A 12,528-nucleotide genomic window follows, 5' to 3' on the forward strand; every position below is an offset into this window, starting at 1 on the left:
GCTGCCATAAATACGACAAATAAGGCAAAAATTTAAGGACAGATAGTAATTTCTATTAGACAAACCTATATAAATATGGAAAAACAGACAAGCTCCTGGGACTAACAAGAACTTTTCATTCTTTTCTGAAGCAGATGGAGCATACTGCAGTCTAAGCAGGCTGGGAACAATTGCTCTGCGTTTATCTTAGTTACCTTATGCTTGTTTCAGACATCAAGAAAAGCTTCCTAAAAGCATGTCTGTTTTTCCAAATATATATAGTAAAATGCCTTATCTCTCACTACATATCTTTCCTGGCTTTTATCACTAGATGACCCTGTTTTTATGACTGCAAGTTGACCATTATATATTGAAATCTCTCTCAAGAAGCTACATAGCTAAGGCGTAATGGGCCAGCAGGGACGGGGGATGATAATGTAAGTTAAAAGAAAGGACAGGCTGCACTGATCAGGCGAAGGACACGGCCAGACAAGCATACTGACCGGCCAACTGTTTACATGTGACTGGCCCTTTTTGTCCCTGTATCCCTCTATTTTTTCCACATTTGTTCCTCCTCAGATCACCTAATTCCCTCCTTCTCCCCACCTGTGGCTCCTCCCTTAAACTTCCATAAATTCTGTGCTATTCCAACATGCTTTTCACCCGCGTCCCGTAATGTGTCCCATACCCCATGGCAGTTACACCCCCCTCTCCAAGAGGTGCTCCAGCGCTGACTCGTCATGGTGGGTGTCACACCCGGACACGGGCTGGGGGTCTCCTCCGGAGAGGGTGTCCCTTCCTCCGAATCCTTCCCCGGGGCTCCCGCCCGCCTTCGAGCTCTGCGCTCCTCGGGGACCCTGGAGAAGGAGCTGGGCTGGGCTGAGGGCTCCTGGGCTGGGGTCCCCAGAGCAGGGGTCCCCTCCGTGCGCCTTCGCTTCTCTCTGTTCCTTTGCGGGTGTGCGGGCGAGCTTTCGTCACACAACCGACCCCCGCTGACTTGAGGAGTTAGATGCCCCCGTGACTTCCAGCTCGGGGGTGGAGTTGCCTGAAACGAGCAGCTAGTCACTTACTGAAATAGGAAATATTTAGCAACGCGCATCATCAATACGCAACTATATGACTACGGGGGCAGCTTGACTCCCGGGTGACTTTGGTTGTTTAAGCTGTACGTAAAGGGATCTGCACCATTTAAACTGAGTCCAGTTATTGAACTCCGGCTTTTCAGTAGTTTTGTGTGAAAGCAGCCAACGTTCAAGCCCTAGTCTGATAAATTTCCTTTCACATTTAATTTAGTAAAAAGTTGCTTGCGTTGTGTGTCTTGCAGATTGTAAATCTCCTCCAGTATTTAGGATCACACTGGCGAAAGAAAGTGTTTACATATCGCACCGCTTCAGACCAAATGAATACACATTCTCCAGCGGTGCTATGAACATTTTTTTCTCTAAAATGCTTTTTAAAATACTTCCGATATATTTGATTGTTCTCCTTTTAAAAGTTGGTCAGGAAGGCATATCAACAACTCGTTATGGAAGCAAGTGAGGGTTAGGTTAGCGCTAGAACTGCCTGTCATCTGGGGACACTTGTCATTTCATAGGATCTAAGACTTAAATGAAGATCTGTGGTGCTTGCTTGATCCAAAGAGAAAGCTTGAGCTCAGCCCGTTAGAGGGATGTCCATATCCCCATATTTCAACTCTTTTAAAATGAAGAATTCTAGTGATACGAATATAAATGTGGCCAAATCACTATTGTTAACATGAAATAAAAGTAAAATAGTTTTAATGAGCCTACACTATTAAAAATACTATTGTTGTATCTCACCAAAATAAGCAGAGTTTAGGACACTGTTCTTGTACCTCAAAAAAAAAAAGTTGTTTAATTGCTACCATCTCTGTAATCAACCTTTATTTCTTTTTTATATATTTTTTTAACACTTTTAACACTTTTTTTTAACACTTTTAACACTTTAACACTAAGTACAGACTGGGCAATTCCCTGGTTGGCACAGGAAGCTGACATGATCTGTATAATACAAGGCCAGCACGTTGGAAATATCTGAGTGTAAGAAATTTTGATATGTATGACGCAGAAATTTTAAAGAGGAACTATCAGGGTATCATTGTACATTGTGATGGCCTCTTAAATGTGAGTGAAGCAGAAATGGTTCGTTCACCAGGAATGGAAATGAACACCAGGACTTCTAAACTCTTGATGTTGTTGTTAATTTTATGTTACACAAGAAACTGGGCCCTTCTGGGAAGCTGTTGGTCATAATATGAAGCATTTTGTTAAGCCAGGAATCAAGAGCCAATGCTTTGTAAGCACAAAGGTAAATTTAAAAGGAGAAGGACTTCAAAGGAAATGTGCATTGCTAAGATGAGTAATTGTGTCAATTTAGACCAAATTCAGCGGTTTAGTTTCACTGTGTGTTTCACATATGTACATATGTGACAACATAAAACAGAGTCCGAACTGTGACATTGTATTTAATAAACATGCACCGCAAAGGGCCGTTCACAGCATGCGTTCACAGCAATCTGTAAGTATGTTCCTTGAAACGTTTCTGAGCAACATTTATGGTAATGCTTCACAGTCCAAAGGATTCCAGCAGGTTTTCTGTAGGATGTTATTCCCCCCATGTATAAAATTCATTTCAGAGTGCTGAAGTGGGAAGTCACTTGCTCTGTAGAGTGAAAACCAGCCTGCCAGTGAATTGCTTCTCTGCAGCTATGTTTGGCACACAATGTCACCTTCAGAGTTGTTTGGGTCTGCAGACTAAATCGTGCAGGTCAGTGACAGCAGATGCCCAAAGGGAATTTCCTCAGATAAAAAAAACCTGCATCGCAAGGTTTCTGGTCAGTGGTAAAAGACTTTGGGGAATGCTGATCAGGGTTGCTCTTCTTCCTGTTCAAGAGAATTTATTTTCTGGGTCATTTGCTTTTAGCTGGGCCTTAATTTTCCCCTCCCCTCCAATGTGAGGAATGTCATAAAAATTGTACAGAACACACATAGGCACAGTCACACACTATTAATGTCACTGCTGTATTACCAGTTTTTCAGATTCGTATTTTCATCCTTGAGCAGTGGAATGACTTTTACTATTTCAAATCTCAGCTTCCAGTCAGAACTAAAGTTACTGGTCCATATGACTACAGAAATAACCTAATAGGGCATGTGGGCTCCATGACTACCGATACCACAAGACAAATAAAAGGAATACCCAAGTATTTACTGGGGGTGTGGAGGGGCAGGCTTACACCTCAGTTACCCATTGTGCGGATCACTAACTCCTCACACAGTAGTCTTCCAGACGTCAAGAGTCTTCTGCTACCACCTCGCACTCTCAGCTGGCACTGCACCGCTCCACAGCTCCAGCACCCCTTCTCTTCTCCTGCACTTCCCAGAGTTTTTGGTGAGGAAAGCAGGTTGCCTATTAAAGAAAACAGCTTGAATGTAGAACTAGCAAAACATGTAAACTAAATACACAGGAGCAGGCAATTCCACTGCGTTGTAAGTTAAGCAAGAGAGGCAGAAGACCAGCTTGGCTGAACAGGGAACTTCTCGTGGAGCTCAAGAGGAAGAAGAAACTGTGTGATCTCTGGAAGCGAGGACAGGCTTCGCGGGACGAGTACAGAGCTGTGGTTCGTTTATGCAGGGAGAAGACATGAAAGGCCAACGCTCAATTAGATTTTAAACTGGCCAGTGTTGTTTCAGAAAATAAGAGCTTTTTTAAGTATGTTAATGCAAGAGGAGGTCTAAAGAAAACATTGGACCAATACTGGTTGAAGGTGGCCATCTGACTAATAAGGATGAAGAAAAAGCAGAGGCATCCAATGCATTTTTTGCCTCAGTCATTAATAATACTGATAGACCATGGGCTGCCTGGTCCCCTGTGTCAGAGGACCACGAGTGTGGGAACAGTGAATTTTCATTTGTGGACACTGAAGTTGTAAGGGACCGGCTGTCTCAGCTGAAAGTTCACAAGCCCATGGGGCCTCATGGGGTTCTCCCCGGGGTTCTGAAGGAGCCAGCAGATGCTCTGGCAGCACCCCCTCTCTGTCATTTACCAAAGGGCTTCGGAGTCCAGGGGGGTCCCTGCTGACTGGAAGCTAGCCAGTGTTATTTCAGTCCACAAAAGGGGCATGAGGGAAGACCCAGGGAACTACAGGGTTCCCAAGTCGAGTCCGTTTTGCCCGTGACGGTAACTGGTGAGTGATCTCTCCCTCTCCTTTTCTTGACCCACGAGCCTTTTGTTCTATTTTCTCTCCCCTGTCCAGCTGAGGAGGGGAGTGGTAGAGCGTCTTCGGTGGCACCTGGTGTCCAGCCAGGGTCAACCCACCACAGCTTGGAAGACTGGAATATACAATGCCTGGTAGTAATCTCCATTCCCTTTTCAATATTGTCTTTGCAAATATGTGAGCTGGTGTTTGGGAGAACTGAATAATACTCATCCCACAGTGTATATGGCTGCTGATCCTGGAGGCAGACACTGAGCTGATAACTGTTCACAGTTAGTCAATGATAATATAAAAAAGTGGATTATCTGATTGTAATTCTTTAGCCTGAATTCTTCATCTCTTTCTATCCCTTCCAGCTGTCTTTTTTTTTGCAATGTATTGTAAAGCTGTGGTTCAAGATGTATTGGCAGTGAACGCTGAAAGGAACATTAATTTTAACTCAACAGAAAATTCAAAGATAATGAAACCATTATTCTCTTTCTTCTTTGTCACTTTATTCTCTCCTCTTCGTTAAGATTTTTCTTCAAACTGTAGTTGATTTTTTTTTTACCTCCCACTTCTATGCTCACCTCTGATAAGATGTACAATGTTAGGGAAGTAGGTAGCCAACCATATTAATATGTTTATATAATGGGATAATTTGTCATTATTTGCTCGTGAGGCAATGGGACATACCATACCTTATTACTTGTTCAGTACTGGGAGTGCAGAAGAGGACAATGATGAATGGCATAGGACTGATAGAGAGACACAGGACAAGATCAAGCACAAAAAATTGATAAAAGGCTTCAGTACTCTGTCAGAGTGGCGTGTGTTTTAGGCACAGTGTTAATTTGGAGTGTGGTTTTGCACGGTTCATAATCGGAGCCATTGGGACACAGTTCTTTACTGCTGCAGGCTGTACACCGCGAGAGCAAGAGAGGAAATCAGCTTGGGTGGTGTCGAGGCAGGAAAAGGGAAATAACCCAATGTGGTTAGCTGTGCCCTCTGCTATTTCAACCAGCCCCAAACATTTTGTAAATGATGCTTTGAAGGACTGTGTTTCAAGGAAAAGAGGGCTATGAGATTATACAATTTTCTGCACAGTCTCGGCTCCATAGCTTTATAATGAAAAGAAAGAGAATAAAAGGAAAAGGTGGTGTTATCTCGCTTGGCACAATTTTACCAATCACTGTATTTTTCATACAGGGTTATTAATATTTTTTTAATTTTTAAGTTAAAAATATGTTAAGAGTATGGCAAACTAGTCTGTATTAAAATCAAAGTAATGAACGTCATTGCATGAAAGGTATCTCAAAGACTGAATGTTTTACACTGATGCACATTTACTGATAACCTTTAACTTTTTGATGTGATTGGATAAAGATCTCTCGATAAATAATACTTAGTAGAGAGAAGAAACATGATTAAAAATGTGGTATAAAATCTGTAAGCGGCAATCCAGAAACAGATAAAATATGGAACAGCTGTCAAGATAGATACATTGAATTAGCCAGAATTACAAGCTTTGGACTTAGGATTAATTCACATTTCTAAATACATTTTACTCTCCAGAGACCAGCATAGGGAGGACTATTTACAAACACTTAATGCGTGTACCTACCTGCTAAGGATAGGGTAGTTAATTAGACGCTGCATCTGACTTCTACTAGGTGTGAGAAACTGCTTCAACACTGCGAAGAAGTGAACCAAAACAATGTATAATTGTTTTCATAAAACATGCCTGTGGGGCTCCTATTGCCTTATACAGTATTTCTCCATTTGGTGACCGCCTGCCTTACACCGGTATAGCTCCACGTGGCGGTCACCCACCATGGCAGGGAGCATCCAAGCACCGTGCACACACAGGGCACGGAGGGGAGCAGGGGTGAGGTGCGGCGGCTTGTTAACAAGTGCAGGTAGTGCTTCTGCAAGTCGACAATAAAAAAGGACAGTCCGGTGAAGGAATTTGAAATTCCCTAAACCCATCGGTGGGTCTGAGTTGTTCATCTGGAGGAGAAAGCACGTCCTGCTTCCTGCCGGCCTCCTGATAACCACCGTTAGGTAAATCTCTGTGTGCCCAGATATTAAGTTTAGCCCACTATTAGTGATATACTGGAGTTACTGTTTTGACTAGGGTAATTGTACTACTGATCTGTGTTTGTTACTGTGCTGTTATCCTGAGATAAATAGTTTATCCCAAAAGCTGTTGTATGCTGGTGTCTGTTACCACATCTGAAACCTATAGCATGGCAGGAATGTCTGAAGCCCCTACAATGTCGGAGGTGTTATTGTATGTACTTCATGGCCCCAGCAAAATGCACAGTTAAAACTGGATGAAAAGACCATAAAGAGCTGAGAGGAGATGCTCAAGTAGTCAAAGATGGACATCATTTATAAAAATTGTTTCTTGTCAGGTGTTTTGAAAGGGGTTGTGCTCAGACACCCAGGGGTAAGAAATTAAAAGGTCAATTTGCAAAGAATGTTTAGTGACTGTGCTCTAACCTGGAGTTTAGAGATCTATATACTCAGTTCTTCAATACACTCCAGACTTTGTGTGCAACTTTGTGCAAATAACTTGGTTTCTGAGCACCCTATGGTTCCCATTCTTTAAAATCAGAAAAAAGTGTTTCCTTGGTTTCCCAGACAATGAGTTCAGCATTTCTAAATCATTTAGCTTTTATGGCAATGAAAACCAGAGACAACATGCAGAATGGGAAGTAGTTGCAGGATACAGAGAAGGTAGGCTTCATCCCACCTAACTTCAGAAGTCTATAATACTTTACTCTGACTTACAACCCAACACTACTTTTGTATTTGGTGGGGTGAGATAAGCATTTTAGAATACAGTTCACCTGACCTGTATAAAGTAGGTGTTTATATGAAAGACGCTGCATCCTAAATGTGTTGAATTTTCCCACTGACACAAAGTGCAACTTTAGGTGGTCAGCTGTTATGTAGACATCTCTATCACAGATGCCCTCATTTGGTCAGATGACTGCCCCCCACTGCGTACCTGTGCAGGTTGCTTCTAACGAGTGGGATGCTTAGGGCCTAGATATGTCGCTTTCCTATAGTAGATAGATATAGCAAAACATAGGTAAGCAATACTATGAAATGAGAAAAGTCTAACAATTATTAAACAGCAATGTGATATAAAATGTTTTTCTATTACAGTATAGCAAAAAATTATTACGTACCAGATTTTTTTGTGAGCGTGCGGAAGGTATGATTATATGTAAGCTTTCCCCATATGGAGATCTGGAAAGTAAAGTGCAATTCTTGTAGCTGGTTCTGGTAAACTGTAGGTAAAACCGCAGTGTAGGTAAAGGTCCAAACCAGACCGTATATCGTGTTTTGGGTTGAAGATAGAGCTCCCATCTTCTTGCCTTCGTGTAGATGTTCATTCAGGGTGCATCCATGTTAAAGATCATGGATGTAGGCCATTCATTCAGCGTGCTCTCAGAAATGGCTATCCTGCCTTCAGGAACCCTTAAGTAACATGTTGCGTTGACATTCTCTGATACACCTTCTTCAGGACTTTGCACAATATTCTTCAAAACATGTCACTTCTGTCTAAGGTGTTTTGAGCTTGGACTATCACTGAGGTGTCTCTAAGAAGCGTTTTAAGCCTTTTTTGACAGTGTCAAGATTTTGACATCTGACAGTTGCCCAAATACAGCATACATGACCTGTCCACAGACGCTGAGTATTGCTGTCTATATTTACTAGTATTAATATTTTTAATAAAACTGCTTATCTTTCTCTACCATTTTCTGTTAATTTATTGCTAAAACTTCATCGTCAATTTGGCTTGGTCATTTTTCTCTCAAGCCTGTTTTCTTTGACTTTATCCTAAAACCAGGAGGAAACAGTAGGCGAAACCACAATTTAAGACAGAATGGCCAACCTTTTCAGTACTGTAAGGATCCCAGGCCATATGCAGTACCACAGGCCATATATAAATGGTGATACTAGTCTCTGGAGTGAAATGATAGCAACTTCCTATGACAGTGAACTGACCAAACTAATTTTGGGTAACGTGTTTAATTGACTAAGGCCAGTTTCCACTTCTGCCTTCTTGAAAGACTAGCCACATGCCCCTCATTTTAGGTAAAGTTATTGAAAGGTAAATAATTTTTTAAAATAACCTTAAATAGGAACAATTCTGTTATCAACACAGTTTTGTCATCACTCCAACAAAACCACCACCCAGCAAATCTATCTATCACTTTGTTACATAAGGAAATGCACAGAGAAAAGCTCTGTCTTGTCTCAGTAGCCCTGAATTTGCTGCCCCCCCAGTTCAGGGGCCAAAACTATTCTTGTTTAAATGAGAGGTGGTTTTAGCTGTACGTATGAATTGAGATCTTTGAGCCTTTTGTTCTAGGATATGTCAAAACTGCAGTGAAATTGAAATGGGTATGTAATAATAATCTAAGAATATGGATACATATAACAATTTTCGCTATGTTGTGCAGCACTGTCAGTGGGAGTAGCATCCTTCTACTGTCCAGGTCCTACTCTTGTAGATCACTTTGCAGGACATTCCTTTGTCAATGTTCAGTCCATCTTTATAGGTAATGCTGAAAGGAGCAAGTCAAAAGGCAGGAAAATACCCCCCCCCAGTTAGAAAGCTCCAAGGAAACAGCTGAGATGATGGTGTACTTCATCCTGGGAATAAAGTGTTTTACCCTGCTGGGAATAACTTGACAGGAATAGACTCTTCAGTGATCTCGATTACCTGGCTCTGTGGAGGGTACATGATAGACTTTGCCTTTCCCATTATAAAGGGAAGCAGGAAAAGACAATAAACACAAAGGCCTCCTTTATCTCAAAATCTTGTCTGTTAAATATTTTGTGTTTTATTAAATAAATAGAAAGAAAGAAACAAAGAAAAAAAAGAAAGGAGGAATGGTTCGCATTAAAGGAGCTGCCTGGCTGTCCTAGCTTCCTGAGAAGCAAAAAATGCAGAACTTGAGCCTCCCTCAAGGCTCAGGTAATCTGAGGGAGTGGACAGCAGCCCACACCAAATTCAGATATGGGAGAGTTGCGTTTTTCCTCCAATGCAGGGCATGACTCACAAAGGTCTGAGGCCGGAGGTTATGTTCAGTCAGACTAGGTTGAGAACAAACTCATTGCCAGTTTTCTTCTAATTAGGACAAAATCACTGTCTCATATGGAAATTTCCTGGCTCCCATTTAAGATCACAGAATAAGGCATAATGTGCCATGTGCGTAGTGCTTAATAAATGGGACAGTACGCTCGGTATTGCTGCAGACTCCAAGTCTGTGCTAGACGAGGTTTGTCGGAACCTACGCCCGCACCTTTTGTCAGATGCGGACACTAAGGCGATGTCTGCCACGTTGGTGCCAGTAGGGCAGGTTTCCCAGGTTGCAAATTTAGAAACAGATTCCACGAACTAGAGATGGTGAATACCATTTTCGCAATTACATGTGATTGTTTCTCCCACACCGTAAGTATTTAGGGCCAGACGCTTAAACGTACTTAGGCTAACACAGGTTTACTTGGGGAAGATTATAATTCTTTACTAGCACTTCCCAGTCTGGTTGGTACGTGGTGCAGCTACGTATTCCTTCCTCCCCCAGTGCGTCCTACTGCCCTCACTAGTACAGCTGGAGCCAGTCACATCTCGTGCTAAGGTTGGTTGGAGGTAACCGCTCGAATCTTTTAAATCTAGCCCATGCCCAGTCTTTCAGGATTCAGCCTTACTCTGCTATTCTTCCTCTCTCTCCTGTTTTTCCCTACACCGTATTGTCGACACGGGCATTATGTTACCTCTGCCCTGAGCGTCGACTACAAGAACTGGCGACAGCAGCCTGGCTCCTCGGCTCCAGCCGAGTCCTTGGGGCCGTGTGGGTGCGTGCTGCCAGGGCTCTAACAACTGTTCACCAGTACAGATACGTGTATGGACTTGGGTTTATTTGCTTTTTCTTTGCTTTTTTAATCCCATGGTTTTTCTCAGCATGAATTATAAACTTCTGTGTCACAAAACCGGTTGGTGTTTGAATGAACTTGTAGCCTGCACAGCTTTGGAAGAAGCGGGAGTATATAGTTGGCAAAGGTATTTTAGAACAAGCTACATGCTTTGCTTGGTCAGTGCCCAGCATAAAGGAAATTTTCATTAAATCGAACGTAAATGACAGTTAAAAAGGGTTAAATAATTTGTCAGTACTGTAAATTATACATTTTTAGATACTCAATTCCTGAATATTCTGACAGTTCAAATGATGGAGTAAATAAAGTGAATAATATAATTCATGTAGGTCCTATTCACTGTGCTGCAAATTCATCTTTTTTGATATTTCTTTTTATTATTTCTCTACTTCTGAAGAATTATTATTCCTTAACCTCTTCAGTAGAGCCTCGTACTCACTTTCACTCAGATGCGTGTCAGAGATGGCATTTCTTTTAACAGGAGAATTTCTTTGCATGTTTTCTTTTGTCTGTTTGAGTTTTGAATAAATATTGCAGTGTACTTCTATTTGTGACAATGGTATCTAGAATCCAGGAGATGGCAGTAGTTGCCAATAATTCATTTGTAAAATAAGCCTATTTACAAAAGCTGAAAAATACAGAGATTACACTCAGAGGAAAGCCAAACTATATCTGCATGTGTGTAAACACATTACAACATATCAAATTATTAGTATTATTTCTTAGCTTTTAAGTTCTGAAAGGGACTATCAAATAGGACTTGCAAATACATATGTTAAAGAATTTGCCCTAACACTGAATTTCTTTTTTTTTAATCCAGCTATTAATATCAGTCAACCAAGTTTCAGTGGCACGGATGACTTTGGCTATACCTCATTCCTAGCCTATTCTACAATCCCAAATATCACCTTCTACTATGAATTCCACTTGAAATTCCAGTTGGCAAACCACCACTCAGCTTTACAAGAGAACCTGATTTTTTTCACTGGACAGAAAGGCCACGGTAAGCTTTATTTTTATTACCTATCCTTACAGTGTTTCAAATATTCATTAAACAAGTAGGATAAAAATGTACACAGCTTTTTCTTGATTCTTTTTAGGGTATCATTTCATTAGGAGGAAAATAATCTCTTCAATACTTTACTGTTTTGTAAACACACAGTAAACAATCAGGTTGTATAAGTGTTTCTTTTCATTAAGGAGAAATATAACTGCTTCCAGTAATTAAAGTCAACAGTTAATCTGACGCTTGAGGTAGCATATTTCTGAGCAAAATAAATGGAAACCAGAAGATTAAGGTTCTCTTTTCAGTCATAAACATAAATTTCATTATTGATTATATTTATTTGGTGCACAGTTTTGAGACATGCTGCCTCAAATCTTTTTCCACTGATACTTACTTCATTGGAAAACCAATCCATCCACCCCACACGCCACAGCCACTCTGCCATTTCTTCTTCCCTTGTCCTGAAGCGACCTGCCGCAGGAGCAGCCATGAATTGCTGCTGTTGTCACAGTGGCTGCGCTTCCATGGCCCGCAGGACTCTCCACACCGAAAACCAACCCTGTGGCAGCCAGAATTGGACTCTGTGTTATTTACGTAAAATAATAAACCCTAACCCCTGAGATCGCTCAATGCAAGTTAACCCAAGCTAGCTATAAATAAGTTGTGCTTACAATCTGTATCGCAAAGCGTTCAACTTGGTCTAATTACCACAGCTGAGAAGCAGGTTGTATAAATCTACTTACATTTGTACTAAGATTTTTGCAATACTGTAGCTATCTTTTCACAGCACCCCACTGTGGCAGGCTGGCACAGCCTCAGCATTGAAATGGGGTAAAACAGTAATACTACTTGTGTTCTGTCTGTCTTAGCATTGCTGTCCACACAGGACCCATAATATTGATGAAAGTTGAGAAAAATTTCATCAAATGCTAATGCAGACTTAAAGCAGTCAGGGTAGAAACTACTTTATACTTAATAGATCATAGGAATCATATTACTTATTTTTACTTTAATTGTTTCTGTAATTGGAGCATGAGGTAAATTTGGGGTTTGGAGCTGTCATATGGGATTATTGAAGCCTAGGAGGGAGGTTTGGTGATGTGGTGTTAGGTCTAAACCCATCACAGTAGGGGAGTGATTTAGGTATATAAATATAAGTCTCTACTGCCACAGTAGATGCTTTACCATATCCAAAACATCACATGAGTTTGGCAGATATGGCCCATGACTTATGGGAACCCTATACTTACGCTGAACAGTATCAGAAAACTAATACTTCAGGAAAATTAGAGAGGGAAGAAATTATTATTAGCAGTTTTAAGATACTGAGGTCCAAACTACATTATTAAAAATCAACATTATACAGTTA

General features: G+C 41.2%; 1 protein-coding gene across 1 annotated transcript in view; it reads left to right on the forward strand.

Moving 5' to 3' along the window:
• Nucleotides 1–12,528, forward strand: part of EYS (eyes shut homolog) — a 1,008,942-nt gene that overhangs the window by 954,128 nt on the left and 42,286 nt on the right. The window contains exon 43 of the mRNA XM_052781811.1: nucleotides 10,974–11,156. Coding sequence (XP_052637771.1) covers nucleotides 10,974–11,156 — 183 coding nt within the window. The remainder of the gene's footprint in view (nucleotides 1–10,973; nucleotides 11,157–12,528) is intronic.

This window comes from Harpia harpyja, chromosome 3 (genome assembly GCF_026419915.1).
Source record: "Harpia harpyja isolate bHarHar1 chromosome 3, bHarHar1 primary haplotype, whole genome shotgun sequence".
Classification (NCBI taxonomy): domain Eukaryota; kingdom Metazoa; phylum Chordata; class Aves; order Accipitriformes; family Accipitridae; genus Harpia; species Harpia harpyja.